Source organism: Stomoxys calcitrans, chromosome 4, assembly GCF_963082655.1.
Source record: "Stomoxys calcitrans chromosome 4, idStoCalc2.1, whole genome shotgun sequence".
NCBI lineage: Eukaryota > Metazoa > Arthropoda > Insecta > Diptera > Muscidae > Stomoxys > Stomoxys calcitrans.
The window spans coordinates 66,755,526-66,780,510 of record NC_081555.1 but is presented as its reverse complement, the minus strand read 5'-3'; the positions used below and the strand labels follow the sequence as shown (position 1 = coordinate 66,780,510).

Sequence of the window (24,985 nt, the reverse complement as noted above, 5' to 3'; positions counted from 1 at the left end):
AGAAAATAAAGATAATGACAATATGGGAATCAAATGAAAGTTATTGGTGAGTAAATTACGAATGTGGTATTTAAAATTTTGGATCCAAGAATCTGGCGGGCACCCCACCTTCTAGAACAACCATATTGTTCGATCATTACACTAAAGCACTCAAATGAGAGGTATTTGAGAGTATAACACGAATATGGTATTAAACTTTGTGTCAAAGTATCTGTAGTCCGCAATTCTTAATTCGGGGTTTCTTTTGGGGTTGGGCGGCCAACCAAATACTTGGCCCTAAAATTGGATATCATTCGTTTTCTACTCTCAAATACAATTCCTTTCAATCCCATATTGTCATGACCAACCAATATACCTTTTGGAGAAGATTTTGGATATGGGCGGACCTCCAGATACTTGGACCATAATATTAATATCAAATTCGCACTATACTCCCAAATACCTTTCAAATACCTTTTAATTTTTAATGTCATATTCGTAATCTACTCTCGGATACCTTTCATTTGAGTCCAATATTTGCATGATCGTTCTAAATGCTTATTTGGGGCGGTTTTAGGCTTGGGCCTGCCCCCAAATAAGATTTTTGTCAAGGCGTATTTAATAAGGTGGCTGCATCAACGAATTGCTACAACAAAGCATCTTTTTTGGAACTTGATATGTCAAATTTTGTAAACAGGGATAATAAAAGAAGTTTATTGATTTTTGAGTGTCAAGCTAGAAAACACATAGTTGAAAATGTTCAAAATTCCAAATAGCTCCAGAGGCTTTACACACAAAACTGGCTGGAACATTGATGTCCGATCAATGTGGTGTTCATTTCTATCACGAAAAGCTTAGCAGTGAGCTATCGGGCGCGAGACTGCACTAAAATTACGAGAGTAGGTGCAGGATTATGGCTACACAAAAACCGTATTTGTGTTCATGCAATAGTCCTTTCGCCATTCTTAACTACTATAGCTTTCAATTGCATATTGGAGGGAGCTTCTCCAGACCGTCTGGCAGTTTGTCTTGCATGCTGGCTCCTAATCTTCTTAATTGTAATGTCTGGCATTGTACTAACGTAAATTTTATCAGTCTTCTTCTGTTCTTTTTGAATCTTTCGGGAGCTACACAATACACCTAAGCTCCCTGCAATAGTCCTTTCGCCATTCTTGACTACCACAGATTTAAATTGCATATTGGAGGGAGCTTTTCCAGACCACCTGGCCACTTTGTCATGCATGTTGGCTCCTAATGTTCTTTATTTTAATGTTTGGCATTGTACTGATGAAAATTTTATCAGTGTTCTTCTGAGCTTTTTGAATCTTTCGGGGGCTACACAATAGACCTAAGTTCCATGAGTAAAACTAATAGTGAATGAGGTTGTTAGACGCGTGCCATTATATACCCTTAGTTTAAAAACCACAACAGCATCAAACACAATTCATAAAATATTTATTTTGAAGTTTATTTGAAGTACCGCGAATTAAACAAGTAAAAAGGCGTTAAATTCGGCCGGGCCGAACTTTGGACACCCACCACCTCGGGTATATATGTAAACCACCTTTCATCAAAATTCGGTGAAAATTTCATACCTTATACTCATATACCTCATACCGATTTGAACTATATACGACACGGATGTCGAAAAGCCGAACATAAGTCACTGTGTCAAATTTCAGTGAAATCGGATTATAAATGCGCCTTTTATGGGGCCAAGACTTTAAATCAAGATATCGGTCTACATGGCAGCTATATCCAAATCTGGACCGATTTGCAGTTGCATAAACATGTCGAAGAGCCTAACACAAAGCACTGTCCCAAATTTCGGCGAAATCGGACAATCAATGCCTCTTTTATGGGCCCTAAACCTTAAATCCAGAGATCGGTCTATATGGCAGCTATATTCAAATCTTTACCGATCTGGGCAAAATTGAAGAAGGACGTCGAAGAGCCTAACTAAACTCACTGTCTCAAATTTCAGCGACATCGGACAATAAATGCGTCTTTTATGGCCCCAAAACCTAAAACCTAGATATCGGTCTATATGGAAGCTGTATCCAAATCTGGACCGATCTGTGCGATATTGCATAAGTATGTCAAGGGGCTTAACTTAACTCACTGTTCCAAATTTCGGGGACATCGGACAATAAATGAGCATTTTATGGGTCCAAAACCATAAATCAAGAAATCGGTCTATATGGCAGCTATATCCAAATCTGAACCGATCTGGACCAAATTGAAGAAATATGTCATAGGGCCTAACACAACTCACTGTCCCAAATTTCAGCAAAATCGGATAATGAATGTGGCTTTTATAGGCCTTACACTACAAATCGGAGGATCGAACTATATGGCAGCTATATCCAAATCTGGACCGATCTGAGCCAAATTAATGAAGGATGTCGATGGGCCTTACACAATTCACTGTCCCGAATTTCATCAAAATCGGATAATAAATGTGGCTTTTATGGGCCTAAGACCCAAAATCTGAGGATCGGTCTATATGTCAGCTATATCCAAATCTGGAGCGATCTGAGTCAAATTGACGAAGGAAGTCGAAGGGCCTAACACAACTCACTGTCCCAAATTTCTACAAAATCGGATAATAAATGTGGCTTTTATGGGCCTAAGACCCTAAATCGGCGGATCGGTCTATATGGGGGCTATATCAAGATATAGTCCGATATAGCCCATCTTCGAACTTAACCTGCTTATGGAGAAAAAAAAAGAATCTGTGCAAAATTTCAGCTCAATATCTCTATTTTTAAAGACTGTAGCGTGATTTCAACAGACAGACGGACGGACATTTCTAGATCGTCTTAGATTTTTACGCTGATCAAGAATATATATACTTTATAGGGTCGGAAATGGATACTTCGATGTGTTGCAAACGGAATGACAAAATGAATATACCCCCATCCTTCGGTGGTGGGTATAAAAATGAGTTGACATTGATGATACGGCCACCTGATAAATACGCCTTGATTTTTGTTCTTTGATATTAGTCAGAGCTGTGTTTATTTAACACAATTGAGGCATTTATTTAGGCTCACATGATTTGAGTAAACAAGTCGTTTGATCAAAGCTGCTTTGGTCTGAACATAATATTACAATGCATTGAAAACGACTCGTTTTGCCTTTACAAATTATAAAGCCAAAAAGTCTTTTTGTGGAAAAAGGATGAATGCGAATCTTAAAAAATGCCTATAAGTCATGAACTGACCATACCGATCCGCTACTAAATTGACTCGTTCCCCACAAAAACGAGTCATTCAAAACATGTGAGCCCAATTTGTCTAAATTGTGGCAAATAAACACAGCCCTGAATAATGTCAAAAAATAAAAATCAAATTTCTTCCAAAAAAACATATCACAAGCGTTGATTCGGTTTGTTAAATGAATTTCTTTCAAAACATGTGGTGCCCATATTAAAATTGACGCCAAACAAACAAATGTAAACAAAATTTCGCGCACTTTTTTTCTAAAGAAGAAAGAATGCAATTACAGGGTCACAAGCCGTTGAAAAAATTTGTCAACGCCGACTATATTACTACTTTATTCCCGACAATTACTTTTTGGGCAACCCAATTGCAAACTAATTGTAAGCCGGCAGACGGGAGGCTAAGTGAAGACGATGGCGCTTATAATGGGGCCGCAACCAAGAACCCGAAACGTCCGCCAATGGTGTGCTTGTCTGTGTCCATTCCGCCTGTATGTCTGGCAATTTCTTTTCTGTTAACAATAAAATCCTTTCATTCTAGTAATATTCATTCTCATGGTCCAAAAGTCCGTGTCTCTCCCCTCTGGGAGATACAAATTTTAGTCAAATGTTTGCCAAATGTGACCGTAGCTTCACTGATTCGATTTCTGCTTATAGAAGTTTATCATGGTATCCAGGGTTTGTAAGACTCACTCAAATTTAATGCATTTGAACTTGCCTTTTACCATTAAATAACTTCCGTTTAAGATTTAATAAATGACAGTAATTTATTCACTGGTCATTGATAGGAAATTTATAATTATTCAGCTTATCTTTAATCGTATTAACGCTGTACTCTGAAATTAAAAAAAAATTTTAAATTGATACTTTTATTTTGAGACTACCATAGGCGATGATGGGCAGTGACCGAGAAGGTCCTGAATAAAAATGTTCGTGTTAAAATTGCACAGCCAGCAACTGTTTTCATTTCCCTTCAAAAAAAAAAAAAAGTTCCTTAATAGCTTAAGCATCTTAGGAGACAGTTGAAATTCAATGACATTTTTTGACAACAAGTTCGTTACGTGGAATTTTAAAACAACAAATTTGAGTGCCAATAAAGCCATTTATTCGAGCATAAGGACTTGTTTCTGTCTCTGCCCCGTACTGACTTGGGAAGAGATATGCAAAAAGTTTCCAACAAATCGGCAGGCAGGCTGACAGACTCTCAGACTGTGGAAGAAAATAATGCGTGTCGTAAACAAATTTACAAAAGTTGTAAACAAAGCCATTTACAACGAGGCAATTCAAATGTGCGCCTGACTTTGGAAGCACTAACAGTGGCATTGGCATTCAGGCAGATATTCATATGTTCACACTTGCAACTCGTCTCGTTTTTAAAGGCAGATGCCAATGGAATTGTCGTTGGGACAATTCATCACTTTAATCAAAGTTTATTTATGCCGTTTTCATGTTTTCCCCAAAGTTCTGTGTTGGCTGCGTCAACATTTACTTACATACTCACCTACCAACAAATTGTCTCACATTGTCTCTGTGTCTATGTTTTTTCGTTTCAGCTACTTTGTGAATAGACTTCGTGAAGCCGTCGAAAAACATGTAAATTCTGGCATTGTATTTTGGTATGACAGTGTCATCGAGACGGGCAGCTTGGCATGGCAAAATGAGCTCAATGACAAGAATGTGCGCTTCTTTAAGTCCACCCATGCCACTCTCATAAACTACAACTGGGACGATAAGAGCCTTGAACAGACGCGGTCGGTGTGCGAGCAGGAGCGAGTCCACAGTCAAAGTGTGTTCTTTGGCATTGACATATTTGGTCGTGGTCAAATTGCCAAATTCCAAAGCAAGCAAACCTTGGCACGCATAGTCAAATATCGCTTCTCCACAGGCATCTTCGCCCCCGGCTGGACTTATGAGACACTGCAACAGTATGGCTACAACATCAAACAACTGCAAGGCGATGATGCTGTGAACACAACATTCCTGCTGAGAAATGATAAATTCTGGTGGCTATTATGGGACCATTTGGCCACACATCCGTACATTGCAATGCCGTTCTATACGGATTTTTGTATGGGCTCGGGTAAGCGAACCTATGTGAGCGGCTTGCCCAAATCCTCGTCGGATGAGGATGGTGTGGGCAAAGCCGCTGCAGCATCAGAGTCCTTCTTCAACTTGTCACGTCAATCGCTGCAACCTTCAGTGCCTTTGTATGATTTGGCCACGCGCTGTTATGATGATGCCTTCAATGGTGGCTCCTGTCTACGCATCACTCATTTTGACAGCAGTTTCCGTCTGTTCAGCACTGACTTTAAGCTGCCTGGTGGTGGTCTGGTATTTGCCTACGCATACAAACTCAATCCGCAGGATGGAGAGTTCGATTGTATTTTACGCTTTTGCACGAGCAATAATGCCCGCGATTGTTATCTGTTTTTGGGCGACTACTACGATACAGTGAGTCTGCAGAGAGGACGTTGTTATGTGTCACCCTTCAAGCCCAAATATAACGAACTGCTGAGTGGGCCCCTAGAATGTTCGCAAATTCCTAAGGATATGGCCTTCCCTGACTTCCAGGCCAATGGCTGGCGTGTCCGCTACTATGTGGTGGAGTTTGATGGTGGCGTCCAAGTCAAAGATATTGGAGTTCTGTATCGCAAAACGGCCGATGCCAAAGACTCTGCCTATTTGGGAGCTGTGTACCTGAATGAGTTCAATGTGAATCAGCATGATTTCCCTGGTGATAGTAATATTGCCCTAATTCAAGCCTATGGCGGCGACTTGCTCAACTGACAGCAGGATATTATATTGACGGATTCTGAGGAATGTTAGCCCTAGTTCTAGAATAACAAATGCTTTTTTATATAGATAAATAAGTAGATGACGATAAGGATAAGGATCCGATTTGTGGGAAGGAGACTAAAAAGTCAAAGTCAAATGCAAATACAAATGCAGTCTAATAAAATTAGCTTTACAAAAAATATTAACGCGAAATGAGAGGTATTAAGACAGAAATCTAAAAGGTGAAAGCTTTAAAGTATTCCTTAACACAGCAGCCACACTAAGAAAAAATTAAAAGCAATTAAATAATTCATTTAATAATTCATCTTAAAACAAAGATAAGTCTAATAAATTTAAAAGTCGAAAATTCCCGAAACCAGAAGATTTTGAAGATATCAAGCGGACTTGGGGGATTTTTGAGCACTATCTATCAAAACAAGTTTTCGAAATGCCGAGGTGACCAACTTAAGGGGCGTTCCAAGAGGTCCCCGGTCCATCTAGAGCCTAAAATTAAAATAAAATATTTCCACATAACCTCGTTTACACCTCAGCTCTAACCATTTAAAATTTCAAAGAGATATCTACTAGTCTTTTTCGATTCCATCCCACTGTGTGAAGGGCACCCCGGTAGTCGAGTTGGTATCGTGCTCGGAGTGCCAGTGCGGGGGTCGTGAGTTCGATTCTTGGCCTCTGGTGGGAATTGTGGTATCACAATGCACTTAAAATTGTCTAATTAAGTCTGCAAAGGTCTGCCACTCTTATCTAGCCTATCCTATCCCATTGTGTGACGTTGGTTCAATTTCCATCTGAGGCTTTGGTCTGTTGCTGTACAAGAATTGTCCAAGAGAGTCGGTTTTCAGACAGCCACTATAACTAAGCCCAACAAGACAACTGGACCTAATTACCACATCCGTAATCGACTTATTACGATCAAGTTTCACATTTTCTGGATGGTGACATCCGTTATCGAATAATTCTATTCGGAACTTCAAATAGAAATGTACGAGTTTTTGCCCGCAGCAATTTACCTATCGAAAACAACCAATTCTCGGCTATTTCATTTTTAAAAATAAAATAATAATTATAATATTTTTACATTTTGGAGGCCACTGTAGCGCAGAGGTTAGCATGACGCTGAACGCCTCGGTTGGAGAACATCAAAATAAAATTCATCGGTGGTTTTCCTATCCTAATGCTGGCGACATTTGTGAGGTACTTTGCCATGTAAAAACTTCGGACTTGGCTATAAAAAGTAGGAGTTTAATGTGACAAGATGTTTTTTAAAGGAAAGGCTTCTAACTTTATCCAATTATACATTTTACTTTGGCTGTTGTTCGCCTTGTGCTTGCCCAAAAAAAATACCAACATAGAAGAAGCACCGTTGGCCTTAATAGGGGCGATGTAAGCTACATAATTTGTAGTCCTCTTTCATATGAAACAACAATTTATTGTGTAAAAACAGTAACAGATAATTTTTACTTATTTTGTTACTAGTACTAATTTTCTCAAACAACTACCCTTTGGTTTGTTTACCTTTGAGATGGTAAAATGTGCTCGGCAGATCAATTTTTCTTCACCGAAATCGATAACTTTTTGAGAAAATAAGGTTTGAAAGCCATAACCAAGTTACTATTTACGGAACAGAATTAATATTCGAACAAAAACTCGTTCGATAACGGATGCGGATGAGTTACGACCCAGATCCCTTTAGAAGATTACCGGTCCGATAATTGTAATGTATACAGCGGCACACCCTTCAAACTCGACTAATAAAAGAGGTAATTTTTTATTGAGTAAAATCTTTAATTAGACAGCACTTGAGAAGTTTATCGTGTTTGCGGAAATTTCGTTGGATTTTTTTTTCAACTTACGCTAAATTCAAAAGAACCACCTGATGTTATCAAACATCAGGAAATGAGTTTACATGCTTTCGCAGAAGAGATGTATTAGAAACTTACTAACGTCGCTTGATGCTTCCATCAACATCCATAATCTAACTACAATTCTTTGCAAAATATAGGGACAACGGTAACCTGTTAAATGCAACCTCACGTTGAGCATGCGTTTTCTTCAATATAAGTTCTTAAGCGCATGTAACGCATGGTTTTTCATACTAACATAGTTGGAATGGAACAGAAATGCAAGTCAAACTCCATTGACAACTTAGTTAGGTTCCATATAATTCCGTACTCGTGGCCTGGGGTATTGGAATAGATAGGTATTAGTGGCAGTCCTTCCTTGGACAATTTGTAGTCCATTGTGATACTAGAGTAGCGACAGAACAAAGACTCTGGTTTTATGAATATGCGCCCAACCTACGAGTTATGTAGAGTTTTCGCCGGAGAAGAAACTATTTATTGGCTTTGTTGTGTTGGAGTTGAGGATGGTTTCTGGGTGCTAGTTGAAAATTTAAGGTTCTCTTCCATAGATCGATCGGTGTGTAGTTTGGCACGCAAAGCTTCGAAATAGGTAAAACGTGTCATGGAACTCCGAACGAAATGCCGCTTAGCTACACCTTCGTAGAGAAGTTTTACATCTCTAAAAACCTTGCAAATGTCGCCAGCATTTGTAAGGGATATCCACCACTGACATGGAAATATATCCTTTTTTAAAAAAACCCGATTGACACAAAACAGTCAGTTGACAGTTGATACCTTCACCATTATTTCTATGTTTGTGCTGGATGTGAAATTCGAAGGTGCGACGGATTAGTTTGTTCTTTTTCAGGTAGATAGAGTATGCTATTTTTGAGTTTGATCTGGGCTTCCACTCATTCTCTCTTAAGGGTGGTACTATGTTCGATTTTTGTGGTGTTTCAAAAAAGTAATCGCCAAATATATGTGTGTTTCAACTGTGAAAAACGAACCTTGAACCAGCCATTATCGCGAAATTTTGTACTAGTTTCTGCTCATGCGACGTAGTTTCAAACTTAATTCAAACCAGCTGATTCATTATATTTATATAGATACTAAACTGATGGGTGTCTCATTTAAATTGACCAAATCTGGACCAGTTGAACTAAAATATCTGTATTCACCCTAAATCTAACATCTAAATCGCTCTTTAAAATTTATCAAAATATGTACGATTTCAGTACTTTTTGCGATGTAGAATTGAGTGTTTCAAAGCTAATTGATATAAAATACAAATTGAAAGTCATGCCTTCATCTTGTCTTTTGAATACCGTTTTCTCAAGGACAATGACAAATATAGCAATGTTTGACCAAATACCTAAAGTTTAGAATTACTGTTGTTTCAAAGGAAAACAATTTTTGACACTCTCATGTTTTTTATACATTTCATTTAAAATAAAAGGGATTTTTTTACATCTCAATGCTACAATGCATGTGCTGCTTATGCACTTTAATACAACGAATATCCAAAAATTAAATTTTCTCTGCTTGCTGTTCAACTTTTTCCAAATTTCACAATTTTTTCTAAACATAAAGAGAAAAAAGCATTTTTTACATTCGAAGCCTTGGGTTGTTTAACCTGCCATCTGAAATTAACTAATAAGACATAAATATTTTAAAAAATTGCTGCCACATCTGGCAACAAAATACGCCATTAGCCAAATTATAAAAGTATTTTGTAAGTGTTACAAATATATATTGTACCTAAATTTAAATACATTTTTTTATAAACAAATTTATTTTTTCATAAATAACATGTAATAGATTTTAAAAAATAAAAGCCATAAATATATGCACTCTTTTATTTTGAACAATCAAGCATATCTTTGAAGGTAAGTGAGATCAACTTTAAGAGGGGTTTGGCATAAAAAGTAAAAATCAGCAGTGCTCGCTCAGACCTTTTTGTTTATTTGTCCATGAATGGGGTTGATTAAATTCTCTGGAAGATTTCTTTGTGAAGACGGGAACGAAAACTAGCTCAAGTAATCGAATCGATAAATCCATGCCTATGGAAGCTATGTCAGCTTGAGAACCGATTTTGACTATTCTTGGCTAGGGTGCTGAAATTCATAACGGAACTCAAAATACGATAATGTTGCCAAATCTTATACGAGCTTATATAAACTGTTCAACTTATTTGCTTGACTTCCCCTAGCGATATTCAAGCTAAAATTTCTATGGCCACTTCGTTGTACTGCAGAAAATACGACTGAATAAATGCCATAAATTAAGAGAAAGAATTTCGCTGGAAAATCCGCAATTTATTAGGTAGCAGTTTTCTATCTTTGCACATTTATTGCAATGCATAGAAATGCATGAAAATCTAAGCTTTATCCGTGGCAATTGAATTGCAAATTCAAGCTTTCCACTAGCCTGATACAAACCGAAGCTATGTCCCAGTTCCTTCGTTATTGTACTCTACTTGTTTGAAATTGTGTGTTTTGAAATTGCCATGTGGGTGATGCCTCTGATGTAAAATTGTTTTGTATTTCGTGTTCTTGTGGCATCAATTAAGTCATTTTATTCATATTAGCTATAGCACTGTGTTTTGACATTAGAAATTCAAATTTGATTGAGATAGAATGTAAATGAATGTAGAGTCAACAGACCTAAACGGCAAGTGTACAAGGAAACTTGAACATTAGCCAATCTACAATAATTGCAAGAGCTAACTTAATTTGAAGATAGAGTTTTTGAATAGATGATTTAGATTCCAAACCAATCTTCAACAAATTTTAATGTTAGTTGAATAGTTATATTGTATGATTGATGGAAATACGAAAACATTTTTTATCGGAAATATGTTTTTTTAGTTGTGTGAGTAAATTTTGTTAAAGCTTATTTTAAAGAAAATAACACGTCAAAGATTGAATGTATCCTTCATCATTTTCAAATCCAATATCCATATTCAATTTTGAACTGTGCCTTTTTTTATCATTTAACTAAACCCAAGAATACGAAAGTCTGGTTCACATTTATGGGTCGATTATGAATGCCAACCTTAGTTCAATTGCGTTGTCAGTTGACAAATTTGCATACCGGATGGCAACTTTCAACTGAAGTTGCCAGTGCCAGTTGCTATAAATGGGATTTTCGGCAACCACTTTTTTTAGTTGCTCTGTTGTTTTTATTAGTAAACTAGCTGACCCAGGCTCGCTTCGCTGCGCTTTCTTTTGCTTTATATGGAACAAAAGTTTCCTTGGAATATTTATTTTCGACAATTAAAGATCTTTTAGTGAAATACCATGCTAACTTGACTAACAATTTTAAAGTGCCTTTATCTGAAGCCCATATGATCTTTATTGGTCTACGAATTTAAGTTTGGATGTAAGGTACACTCCATTCCTAAAATACTTCATTTCAGCCCGATATTCCCATGTCTGATTTAGTGGTGTTTTCGGGGGAGAGGTGGTCCCCCAGATACCTTGCCCTGAAAAAATATCAGCGTCGTGCTCTTCTCTCAAATACCATACATTTAAACTCCATATTGCCATTGGAGGAGTTTACGGGATGAGGCGTCCCCCAAACACATGGCCCCAAAATAGGTTATCAAATTCGTTTTCTAATCTGAAATACCTTTCATTTGAGACACATATTGCTATGGTCGAAAATTTTTTTCCCTTTGGGGGTGTTTTGGGAAATGGGTGATGCCCTAAGTACATGGTCCTACATTTGGATATCAAATTCGTAATCTACTCCCAAATACCTTTATTTGAGCCCCATAATGCGATGGTCAGTAAAAAATTGCTGTTTGTGGGGTATTTTGGAGAGGGGTAGACCCCCAGAAAATTTATCCCGAAAATGGGTATCAATTTTTGCTCTACCCCCCAATACCTTTCATTTAAGCTCCACATTGACATGGTCGGTAAATATGCCCGATGTAGGGGTGTTTTGGGGATTGAGGTGGTTGCCCAAACACTAAGCCCGGAAAATATATCAGCAACGTGCTCTATTCTATATATCATTTATTTGAACCGCATATTGCATTTGGCCTCAAAATTGGATATCAAATTCGTTTTCTAATCTCATTTAAACTCCTTATTGCAAAAGTCAGCAAATATGTCCGGTTTGGGGTATTAGCCCTAATAACTATTAGTTCCACTCTCTTTAAGACCCAAATTGTCTTCGTGAGCAAATACGTCCTATTTGAGGGTTATTATGGTGGTGGGACGTCCGTGGTGTACTCCCACATTGGGGGATGTTTTGGGGGAATTTTGGGAGTTGGCCTTGAAAATATATATCGGATACGTGTTTCACGTTAAAAACCCTCTTATTTGAGCCTCGTATTGCAGTAGTCAGCAAATACTTACTATTTGGATGGTGTTGTGGGGGTGGGGTGGCCCCATACACACCTTTCCCGAATATTGATATCAAATTCGTGCTTTACACCCAAAGACCTTTCATTTGAGCCCCATATTGCTATGGTCGTAAATTTGTCCCCTTTGGGGGATGTTTTTGGTGAGAGGCGGCCGCCCAAACACTTGGTCCCATATTTGGATATCAGATTCGTATTCTACATTCAAATACCTTTTATTTAAGCCCCATATTCCCATGATCAGTAAATAAGTCCTATTTGGGGGTGTTTCGGGGAAGGGGTGGACCCGCAGAAACGTGGTCTCACATTTGGATATCAGATTCGTATTCTACTCGCAAATACCTTTCATTTGAGACCCATATTGACATGGTCGGTAAATATGTCCGACTTAGGAGTGTTTTGGAGCTTGGGGTGGTCCTCCTAGCACGTGGTCCAACAATTGGATATCAGATACGTTTTCTTATCCTAAATACCTTTCATTTGAGTCCCATGTTGTCGTGATTGTTCTAAATATATGTTTGGTAGGTTTTAGGGTGGGGCAGCCCCCCTAGGTACCCCATCCGAAATTTGGATACAAAATTTTTAATTTTAGGGTACTATATGAGAGCACAAATTTCGCTTAAATCGCACCACCCATCTCCGAGATCTGGCGTTTCTGAAAATTAGGGTAAGAGGGGTGGGTCCGCCCCCCTCCTACAAATATAAAAAAATGTAATACCCTTTTTTCACCACGTGGTCATTATGCACCATCTGTGAAAATTTCAAGAAAATCGGTTCAGCCGTTTCTGAGTCTATAAGGAACTCACAAACATACAAACAAACAAACACAAATTGATTTTTATATTGTATATAAGATGGTTTGCAAAAATTATGCCAAAGAAAAACTAGAATTGGCCTGTATATACATATAATTTAAGAGCTAAGACTATTCAAAAACCCATATTTCCCTATACGAGTATCATTCTACGGTGACCACTAAAAAACATATCGTTTGGAGTCAGCCACAAAAAGAGGTTCAATGCAGTACAGCATGTGAGAAAATTTTACTCGCTATTCCTTATATGTATGCAATCTGCAATATCTTTGTAAGCTGCAAACGATATAAGTACTAAATTTTAGCAAAATCGGACAATCATTGAAGCTCCTAGTTCTCATGAAATCGAATTGTGAGAGGTCAACAAAAAAACAAAATTTTGTAAAGATCGGAACAAATTTTTGCTACTACATCCATGACAGGACACATTAGATAGCACATATATGTATATTGAAGCTATACCTTAAATATGAGTTTAAATCTTCTGCTTCTAAGCGATGTAAAAACGCCCCTATATGGGGGCGCAATTGTTACCCGATTTAGCTGCAATAGTGCACAATGACGTCTACAATAACCTCCAACGTTCGCGTCAAGTATAATCAGAATCGGTCCATAACCAGACATAGGTCCCATATAACTTATTCCTCGATTTGTCTAGTTGAGCTATTCTTATTTGTTTACTGCCTAACTGATTGTTAAGATTATTAATCGAGCAAAAGGCTTGACAAACGCTATCCATGGTGGAGGGTGTATAGGATTCCGCCTGGACATACTTAGCACGTTTCTACTTGTTTAAATTAGTAAATTAAACTAGTTGCGTTTATAAAATGTCAGACATTTATTTTCTTTTCTTCATATATTAAAACTATTCTTGGAAATAAACTTCCAACCGTATTTATACCAATGCTTTCCATTTTACGCTTTTGGTATGACTCACAATTTTAGCAAAGGCAAGGACGAAGTTTAAGCCAAACGACCACTTAAAATGATTGCATTTTGATAATTTTTTTATTATGGGAAACCAGTCGATTTCTCTTTTCCCATTATTTTCGTGAATCGGATGTTAGTTTTGACCATGACGGAGACATGAGCCACGTCGTCATCAACGCTAACAGAAATTAAGGACACAAATAAATATTTTGCTTAACAAATGTGATTGCTTTTTTAAAGTATTTTATGTTAATTGCGGAAAACTAACGATTATGTGGTTAATGGTTACAAATGAATTGTTTTGCGGTTCGTTTGTATGTTTATTTTATGTATATTAAAAATTAATTCTTCACTCAATATTGTTCTTTAATTTGTTTATTTATATAGCTCACATTCAGTGGTGTAATGCTTAAACGCTTTTAAATAGAAATATTATACAGTGAAATTAATTTAATCTAGAGAAACCTAGTAGTTCATGTTGCAATAGATGGAAGGCATTCAACAGCGTGTTAGAGGTACGATCGATCCGAGTGGCGAACATCGATTTGGATCATTACCTTGTTGCAGCAAAGGTTCGCACACGTCATAGTTTGGAGAGGAAAGTACGATATGAAACAGCACGTCGGAGCGCTGCATACATAACAGGTGGCAACGGCATTCTCCATTCGGCTGACCCAATTGCAATTGGCCCAAAGCACTCCCTGTCCCGATAGTAAACCATTGTCCACTCCATGGAAGGAGCTGCTACATCCGTACTTGGGTACCAAAAGCCAAAGATTCCATGGTACGGCCAGGAGTGCCAAAAAGCTACTGAAGCCGATAATGCGGCATACAGGGCAACTTTACAGTCAATGTGTAGATGGAGGAGAGGTTTCGGGAGAAAAGGAGAGCGAAACGTCTCTTCCGCAAGAAAAAGAAGGACATGGAAAGGCGTGAGTGTGAGCGAATTAAAATGTTCGGGCGCCAGGGTGAAGCCTGAAAATTCTACCAAAGAATTAAACATCAAGCCAATGGCTTTGATTGAGACACATCCTCCTGCAGAGACAAAGAAGGAAATCTGGTAACTGATACAGATAGTGTGATGAGGCTATGGAAATAACACTTTTCCTAGATGCTGGTATCCGATGATACGATGACCGCAGAATCAATCCAATAGAATGTGTTCCACCTAGCCAAAACGAGGTCCATGTAGCGGTAACTCGGCTAAAAAACAATAAGGCCGGTGGGTTGCCGGCTGAACTGTTTGAGATCGGAGGCGACACGCTCATAAAGCGTATGCATCAGCTCGTCTGGTCAATTTGGATAGAGGAACGCATACCCGATTATTGGTACCTCAGCATACCATATCCCGTACACAAGAAAGGAGACAAGACGGCATGTGTCAACTACAGTGGAATAAGTTGAAAGACTAAAGAAAAAGACTGTGTGAAAGACTAAAGTCTAAAGTCAACGAAGTAATTAGTGTGGCTTTAGACCTGGTAAATCCACCATAGACTAAATATTTACACTGCGCCAAATCCTGAAAAGGACAAATCGACACCTACCATACTTTCGTTGACTGCAAAACCGCCTTCGACAGCCCTATACACTCATAAGTATTTCAGGTTTCAGTTGGTATCCCTGCAAAACTGATCCGACTTTGCAGGAGGACGCTTGGTGATACACGCTCCTCAGTTAAAATAGGAAAGAACCTCTCCGAACCATTCAATATCAAACGAGGTTTCTGACGGGGAGACAGCCTACGGTGTGATCTGTTTTATAACCTGCTGAAAAAGTTCAGACGAGAAGAAGGTGTCAATAGGCATGACACACTATTCACAAGAGAACATATGCTACTCGCCTATGGCAACGACATCGATATTGTGGATCGGTCACCGGAAGAAGCAATCGCAGCCTTTGAAAATATCGAAAGAGAATCGACGATAGTGGGTTTGTCATTAAAGTGATATAAAACAAAGTGGATGATATCAACTCCCACAAAGCCTTATAATCCCGATCAGATAAATAAAATGGAGAAAGTTGGGAACTACAACTTTGAGATAGTCAGCAACTTTATCTACCTTGGCACCGCCGTAGACGAAACAAATGACACCAGTTTTGAAATAAAACGAAAGATAATATTGGCTAATAGATGCTATTTTGGACTGTGCAAGCTGATGAGGAGCAAAATTACCTCTCGACAGACAAAAATTACGCTATAAAAAGCACTGATACTACCCGTGTTGTTATTTAGCTCCCAAGAATGGGTATTTCCGAAAGCAGATAAGACATCACTCAATGATATGTGAGAAGTTTGCCCCTGTTCCTTAATGGAATGTTCATGGGCAAAATTTGCATTTTTTTAGATAAGACAGAAGAGTGTTTGTGAGAAAACTTTCGTAAAATAAATGGATCAGTTTGCGTTAATAAAAAATATAGGCGTCGTATGAACCACGAGCTGTATGGCGACGATAAGAAAGATAAGCACATCATGATACAACGGTTGCTTTGGCTAGGCCATATTGTCAGAATGGATGCAGAAGCTTCAGCAAAGAAATGTTTAGAAGGCGACTATAAAAGAAAAGCCAAAAGGGGAAGACCAAAATTCCGATAGAGTGAGCAAGTGGAGTGCGACATCTCGAAACTGCATGTCCGAAATTGGCAAAGAAGCGCGCAAGATCGAGGCGATTGGACATCTATTCTACGTTCGACTAGAATAAACTTTCTGTAATTGCCAATTAAAGTAAAGTAAAGTAAAAATAAATATAATAAGGGGTGATTTTTAATGAGCTAAAGGAGAGTTAAAAAAAAAAAAAACATAAAATTCAGAAAAATGCATGAAACTTTTATTTGAATCGATAGTAGGGTCCATATAATTTAAGGTTTGAAGATTATTTCATGCTAATGTTGACCGTTACTGCGCCTCAAATGTTCCATCCGCTTAGTCCAATTTTGGCATACTCTTTGCCAACATTACGGCCGGTATCTCACAAATAAATGGTTCAATGTTGTCTTTCAATGCGTCAATTGAAGCAGGCTTGTCTGTACAAACATGAGCCCCACACAAAACAGTCCAAAGGCGTTAAATCGCATGATCTAGGCGGCCAATTGACCGGTACCGAACGTGAAATAAAATGTTCACCGAATTCGCCTCTCAATAAGCTCATTGTTCCGAGTGCTGTGTGGCATATGCCACCGTCTTGTTAAAACCACATGTCGTGCAAGTCAAGCTCTTTCATTTTGGGAAAAAAAAAGTCGGTTATCATCTAGCGTTAGCGCTCACCATTCACATTTACGTTACGATTCGCATCATTTTTGAAGAAGTACGGTCCAATGATGCCACCAGCCGATAAATCGCACCAAACTGTGACTTTTTCTGGATGTATTGGTAGCTCTTGCAATGCTTCTGGCTGATGTTCACTCCAAAATCGACAATTCTGCTTATTTACGCACCCATCGAGCCAAAAATGAGCTCCGTCGTAAAATGGAAGAAACGCGCGACGAACTTTCTTAACAGAGCACACATTTTGATAATAAAATGCAATAATTTGCAAGCGTTGTTTGTTTGTAAGACGATTCATAGTTAAATTATAGACCAAACTGCAGACGTTTGACAGTGAAACAAAACACGAAACGTGCATGAGCTGTATAAACCAGTGTTGCCAAAAAGATAATAGCTAAAAAATCACCTTTAATAATACATTTAAAAAAAATAGGCCCAACATTTTATTGTCAAAAACGCTATTGTGCGTCTTTAACTACGGTTCACTGTTGCCTTGTCCCAAAGTCAATTTCCTAACCCTGAACGATATTTTGACCTTCATTTTAGATTTTTGTCTTTAATACTAAGACCCAAAGTTGAAGGTTTGTTAGTCTACCATTTAGAATAAAGAATCCTTAATATGGGGAAAAATATTTTTCACCAAAGGATATGTTTCCTTAAAGCGTTGTAAAATTGATTATATTTAAATTAAGTTTGCTAATCTTTGGCATGAATCTTTAAAATTAGGACAAATATTTTTTCAGTGTATGTGGCAAAAAAATGTCCTTTACTTTTTATAGCTTCCTCCATTTACATCCACAAATAGCATTTAATTATTAAAACATTCATAGGTAAAATAATTTATTTGCTAGCCACATATGAATGTAAAAAAATTTTGCTTTAAACTAAGCAGCATTTCATCTAAAAATGCTAATTTATCTGTATCTCATCAGTGGTAATTAGTGCTGTTTTTTAGAGAGCTTATATGGTAGAAGTATAGATGGGCAACAACTCAGAACCGCACTTAAATTCCTTTACCCGCGGACATAGGCCAGATGAACAGTGGCACATGGACATTGTAGGCAACGTCGTGTGACTTTGTTCGCCAGGTGCATTGATTTTATTCTACATAGCTCCATCCTTGAGTTGATCGTTCGGTTTATTCTGCCCCTCATACAAACGCATTTTAGCATTTTCAACCATCACTGGTTTAAAGCAATTGCCATTGGATTGATGCTTCTTTAACATGAACCTTAGCTATGAGAACAACGGTGCGTATGATGAACATTCTTGGACTAAAATCATCATTCGCACCCCCATACCAAGCACTTAGATACGACCAATGAGTTATTTAATTAGCCACAAAAAATGGTTTTTCGAAGACGCACATGTTCTGCGTCAAATTTGTAAATGGATGAATAGATGGAAAAATGATTTAAAAAATCTTACCGAATACAAATTATCTTCAGTGAGTCCTGCCATCCAAATACCTCATCACCATAAAAACTTTAACAATGATTAATTGGTGAACATCCAAGTGATGCTGGCAAATACACAGCTAATGAATGAAGAAATAATTTGGCAAATGAGAGGTAATTTTTTCCACTGGACCATAATCTTATTTTCAAGCGTAAATTTGAGTGTAATCATTGACGGCAGGACCGACAGGAGCTTTTTGTTGGTTGGCTTCTTATTTATGTTGTGTTTATTTGCATGGCAAGTGCTATTCTTTTGGAAAAAAGGAGCTGGATGTAGGATGTGTAGACGCAAATTTGTCCATTAGGTAACAGTTGCAAACTTCTAACATATCAATGAGAGATTTTCGATTAAAATTTAAGCTCAATGATAAGGGATATCCTTTTTATAACCGAGTCCAAATGGCGTGCCGCAGTACGATACCTCTTTGGGAGAAGTTTTTACAAGGCATAATCCAGCATTTAACCACCGCTGAAAGAATATTTTTTGATGTTCTCGCCAGGATTCGAATCGAGGCGTTCAGCGTCATAGGCGAACATGTTAACCTCTGCACTACGACGGCTCAGAGGTTAGCATCTAGATAATCATACAATATCGTCTAGAAAATTTGGATCAGTCGCAGGTTAATGAGACAAAACCAGAACAATTTAATATTCTAATAAAAAGACAATGAAAATGTAGGATATATATGATTACAAAAACAAACAAATTATTTTATTATTAAAAATTTAAAAATTTATATTAGCCATAGTTATATTTTGTTCGGTTGAGCGATTTGGTGTCATCTATTTTAAAAAAGAAAATTTCTAGGGATTTTTTATCTGGGTAAAAGCGCACTATGCACCGTAGTCCATGAAGATTAATTATAAGGAAAAAGTTCAAAATCGTGATTTGACATACTGAGTTAAGCTGTGTCTTCCTTTGTTGCTATTAAACAATGCTAATAAAGTATTATTGCTCGCTCTCAAAAAAAAAAAAAAAATATTTGCTTTTTTACTACGGAATTGGACCATCGACCATTATTAACACATGGTCAGAAGAGTCCATAGGACAAGTCTATAATAATTTTAGAAAGCATCAACTGACAGAAATATAATTGTAAAATTTAAATTTGATCTGATCATAAGTTCACAAGTTAATGTGTTTTTAGTAAGGCTAGTTTTGTGATTTTTAAAAGGATCGATTCAAAGCAATTTCACATCTTCATTATCTTTGCTATTTGATGGGAGAAATCATTGCTTTGTCGAGAAAAATGGTTTAAAAGTGGTTCACTAATACAAACTAAGCGCACAAAAACTTTTTGGAGACCCGAAAAGTGTAGTTGTATGAGTTAGCTGGCACTTTAAAGATACCAAAGTAACAAATTAGTTTTATAATGCACGAGCATTATAACATTGGAACTCTTTCCGTGTGAAAAAGGGATTTTTCCTCGGTATGTGACAATGGATGAGACGTGGTTACATAACCACACAGCGAAGTCAAAACAAACGTCATCTGTGTAGACTACAGCTGGAGGGCCACGTCGGAAACGGTTAGGAGCGCAACAGTTGCCTTGAAAATGGTAAGATCGTCCATCCCGAATACTACTCTATGCTGTTTGTCCGTTGGAACGAAGAAATTGCTAAGAAACGATCCAAATGCAAAAAATACGCTCTTACATCAAACTACATGAACCATTTTCGAATTGCTTACGCACTCAACGCGATCTCCAGATTTGGCTCCCAGTGAGTGCTACCTGTTTGCAAACTTGAAAAATGCTCCTAGCAAAGAAAATTGAGGTGATTGCCCTTTATTTAATTTGTATAACCTTTGTCATAGGATGAAGAATTCGTTTCTCCTCTTCCACTCTAAATAGACTATAGATCATATTATTGGGTTGTCCAAAAAGTAATTGCGGATTTTTCATATAGTCGGCGTTGACAAATTTTTTCAACGGTTTGTGGCTATGTAATTGCATTCTTTCTTCTGTCAGTTATCAGCTGTTACTTTTAGCTTGTATTAGAAAAAAAGTATATTTGTTTAAAGTTCATTCTAAGTTTTATTAAAAATGCATTTACTTTCTTTTAAAAAATCCGCAATTACTTTTTGGGCAACCCAATATATATATATACATGCCCTTGATTGCCACGAGATTCTAATTTGATCTAAAAATTTCCGTCCGTTCGGGTAATTTTTGAATGCAGCTCCTTAAAATATACAACAACTTGCTTGAGCCTAGATGACCCAATTCTAACGGATTTGGCTGAACTTTCCTGTGTTGTAAGAACTAACAACGATTGGCATAAATGTCTTCTCAGACAACCAGTCAGCCATTAATTCCCTGGAGAACGGATTTATGAATAAAAATACCGCCCTCGACTGTGATAGATCTCTTAAAGAGATGGCTGAACAGTTCAAAATGCAGCTGCTCTGGGTGTCGGGCTACAGAGATATCCCGGGAATTGTAGCGGATGTGAACATTCGCAAGTTGTTGGGCTTTTAAAGCGATGTGGATAGTTAAACGGTAGGAACCAGAAGACATCTTCCTTCCCCTGTTCCTGTGGTAACACAATGGACGAAAGCGTCTAAGTGAGTCTAATGGCAGACTGGCACTTAAACCTAACCTAACCTACTCCAAGAATGAGCACCACGGCAGGTGAATTGGTAGCGTGCTCGGATTATCAGTGCCGAGGTCGTGGATGCGATTCGCACAAGGCAAAGACTACCACTCTAGCCTTACTTTACTCTAAGAATGGTCTAAATTTATCAATAACCTCGTATAGAAACTACGTAAAATGATCTCGCAATTAATTAATTTCTTGTGGCACATTTCTAAACTTATTTGGCATGCTATATTCTGTAATGACTTTTAATTGCCCCGCCAAACATGGTCTTAATTTGTTTGTGCCCTTGTATAGCAGTAGCATAAAATTATTATATCTGTTTGACTATTTACAAGCTGGTGTGTACAACTACTTTCCGATTTGCTGGTGTTCTGCATAATTTCAAACATTATTGTCAAGTACGGAAACGACTTCTTGGAAACGTTCTCATTCGAATTGGATGAAATTATGTCCATTGAACTTTTCGAACACTATATGGAATATAAGGTTTAGCTCTTCCAAACTCAACCAGTTGCTCTATTCGTTATGTTTGCCATATATGGCTCGTCATGAGGTTCATGTATTTTTATTGCTCTGATTAGATTTGAGCTTAATGATCAAAGGCTTTGTTGAATTACAAAATATGAGTTTTAGATTCATAAGTCGGTATATAGATAAAACATACATGACAACCGCATCTAAACATGGACCGATTTTGCCAATTTACATTCGCCATAATAAGTATTTGGGCTACATTTGCAACGGATAGACGAATTGCATAATGGATTACAACGTACAATTAAGTTCATGCCTTACAATATAGCGTATAAAGAATATACGTTCTTCGTTTTCACACATCATTCGCCCCCCGCCCTATTCAGGGGAGAGAGATTTAATTATCGCAGATTCCCAGGGAACTCGAGCTCCATAAAAATTCCTAAAAACCGTTAATAACAAGTAAAAAGGCGTTAAGTTCGGCCGGGCCGAACTTTGGATACCCACCACCTCGGGTATATATGTAAACCACCTTTCATCAAAATTCGGTGAAAATTTCATACCTTATACTCATATACCTCATACCGATCTGAACCATATACGACACGGATGTCGAAAAGCCGAACATAAGTCACTGTGTCAAATTTCAGTGAAATCGGATTATAAATGCGCCTTTTATGGGGCCAAGACTTTAAATCGAGATATCGGTCTACATGGCAGCTATATCCAAATCTGGACCGATTTGGGCCAAGTTGCATAAAAATGTCGAAGAGCCTAACTTAAAGCACTGTCCCAAATTTCGGCGAAATCGGACAATCAATGCCTCTTTTATGGGCCCAAAACCTTAAATCGAGAGATCGGTCTATATGGCAGCTATATTCAAATCTAGACCGATCTGGGCAAAATTGAAGAAGGACGTCGAAGAGCCTAACTAAACTCACTGTCTCAAATTTCAGCGACATCAGACAATAAATGCGTCTTTTATGGCCCCAAAACCTTAAACCTAGATATCGGTCTATATGGCGGCTATATCCAAATCTGGACCGATCTGTGCGATATTGCAAAAGTATGTCTAGGGGCTTTTTTTAACTCACTGTCCAGAATTTCGGCGACATCGGACAATAAATGAGCATTTTATGGGCTCAAAACCATAAATCAAGAAATCGGTCTATATGGCAGCTATATCCAAATCTGGACCGATCTGTGCGATATTGCAGAAGTATGTCTAGGGGCTTTTTCTAACTCACTGTCCAGAATTTCGGCGACATCGGACAATAAATGAGCATTTTATGGGCTCAAAACCATAAATCAAGAAATCGGTCTATATGGCAGCTATATCCAAATTTGAACCGATCTGGACAAAATTAAAGAAATATGTCAAAGGGCCTAACACATCTCACTGTCCCAAATTTCAGCAAAATCGGATAATGAATGTGGCTATTATGGGCCTTACACCATACATCGGAGGATCGATCTATATGGCAGCTATATCCAAATCTGGACCGATCTGAGCCAAATTAACGAAGGATATCGATGGGCCTTACACAATTCAAAATCGGATAATAAATGTGGCTTTTGTGGGCCTAAGACCCTAAACCGGAGGATCGCTCTATATGGCAGCTATATCCAAATCTGATCCGATCTGGACCAAATTAAAGAAACATGTCAAAGGGCCTAAGACAACTCACTGTCCCAAATTTCAGCGAAATCGGACCATAAATGTGGCTTTTATGGGCCTTAGACCCTAAATCGGAGGATCGGTCTATATGGCAGCTATATCCAAATCTGGACCGATCTGAGCCAAATTGACAAAGGATGTCGAAGGGCTTAACACAACTCACTGTCCCAAATTTCAGCGAAATCGGAGCATAAATGTAGCTTTTATGGGCCTTAGACCCTAAATCGGAGGATCGGTCTATATGGGGGCTATATCAAGATATAGTCCGATATAGCCCATCTTCGAACTTAACCTGCTTATGGAGAAAAAAAAGAAGCTGTGCAAAATTTCACCTCAATATCTCTATTTTTAAAGACTGTAGCGTGATTTCAACAGACAGACGGACGGACATGGCTAGATCGTCTTAGATTTTTACGCTGATCAAGAATATATATACTTTATAGGGTCGGAAATGGATATTTCGATGTGTTGCAAACGGAATGACAAAATGAATATACCCCCCTCCTTCGGTGGTGGGTATAAAAACTGACTAACATAGCCTTCGATAAATGCCAGTAAAATAGTATAGAGATGTTTACAATGATTAATTGAAGCATGTCGACAAGGATGTTTAAAATTAAATCATGACATACAGGGAAGCCAATTGCGCCACTGAACAGAGTTTTTATGAAGCATTGTCCTATTCCAAGAACAAAGTTAATTTCTAATAAAGTCCCATTGAAAAATACGCTTCGTCGAGTTTGGAGGGCGTCTGTTTGGATTTTCAGAATTTAACGTTCTTCTTGTCTACTTTGAAGTCTATTTATTTCATGTATCTCCTGTTATGTAAGGGCAATAAAAATATGTTCTACTCGTAAAGACAATGGCTACTTATGTTGTATGTTATGGTTTTCTCATTTGTGTATATCATTTATAGAGAGATAAAATAGCTTGATGGAATTTTTGTTTTATTAGGGATTGGTTACACAGGTTTTGAAATTTTTAATTTATACTATTCGTTATAGGGTTTATCTACAAAACGTGTACGTAGTAATAAGACACAAGTATATGTTCGTCTTTCACAGTTAAAGACAAATGTTTTAATTCTTTTCTAAAAAAAAAAAATCATAAGTAATGAAGGCAAAAGTCGGGCTATGTCGACTTTATTATACCCTACACCTGCCCTATAAGTACAAAGTGGGAGCTATATATAATTCTGAACCAATTTTGATGGACCTCGGCGGAAATTTTCAGATGGAGTATTAAAATCCCCGTATCAAATTTCGAGCAAAGCAAATATGTTCAAACTCTAATAACTACGGTTGACAAATGACAACATTATTGCAAATTACCTAAAATCTTAATAACATATATATGGGAGCAACATCAGTGAAAAGGCAGCAACATGAGAGAGAGAGAACTTGAATACTCTAGATGGAAGCTTTTCAGAACTCCTAAGCTTCATGATGAATTTCGTATTGCAAGAAGAATAGTTAATAGCACCATCAATGGAGCGAAACTTGAATATTATTCATCGAAATTTAGTTCGCAAATGGAAAGTCATACACGAGATTGGAGTTGGGAA

General features: G+C 37.7%; 2 protein-coding genes across 5 annotated transcripts in view; one reads left to right on the top strand and one right to left on the bottom strand.

The window, feature by feature from the left end:
- The window catches only part of LOC106093993 (cytosolic endo-beta-N-acetylglucosaminidase), a 91,582-nt gene extending 81,923 nt beyond the window's left edge, over positions 1 to 9,659 (top strand). For both annotated transcript variants that reach the window (XM_059366853.1, XM_013261165.2), the window contains one exon: positions 4,756 to 9,659. In XM_059366853.1, the coding sequence (XP_059222836.1) occupies positions 4,756 to 5,989 (1,234 nt within the window). In that variant the 3' untranslated portion in view covers positions 5,990 to 9,659. The remainder of the gene's footprint in view (positions 1 to 4,755) is intronic.
- LOC106093711 (uncharacterized) overlaps positions 1 to 24,985 on the bottom strand; it is a 504,285-nt gene that overhangs the window by 137,833 nt on the left and 341,467 nt on the right. The window lies entirely within an intron of this gene.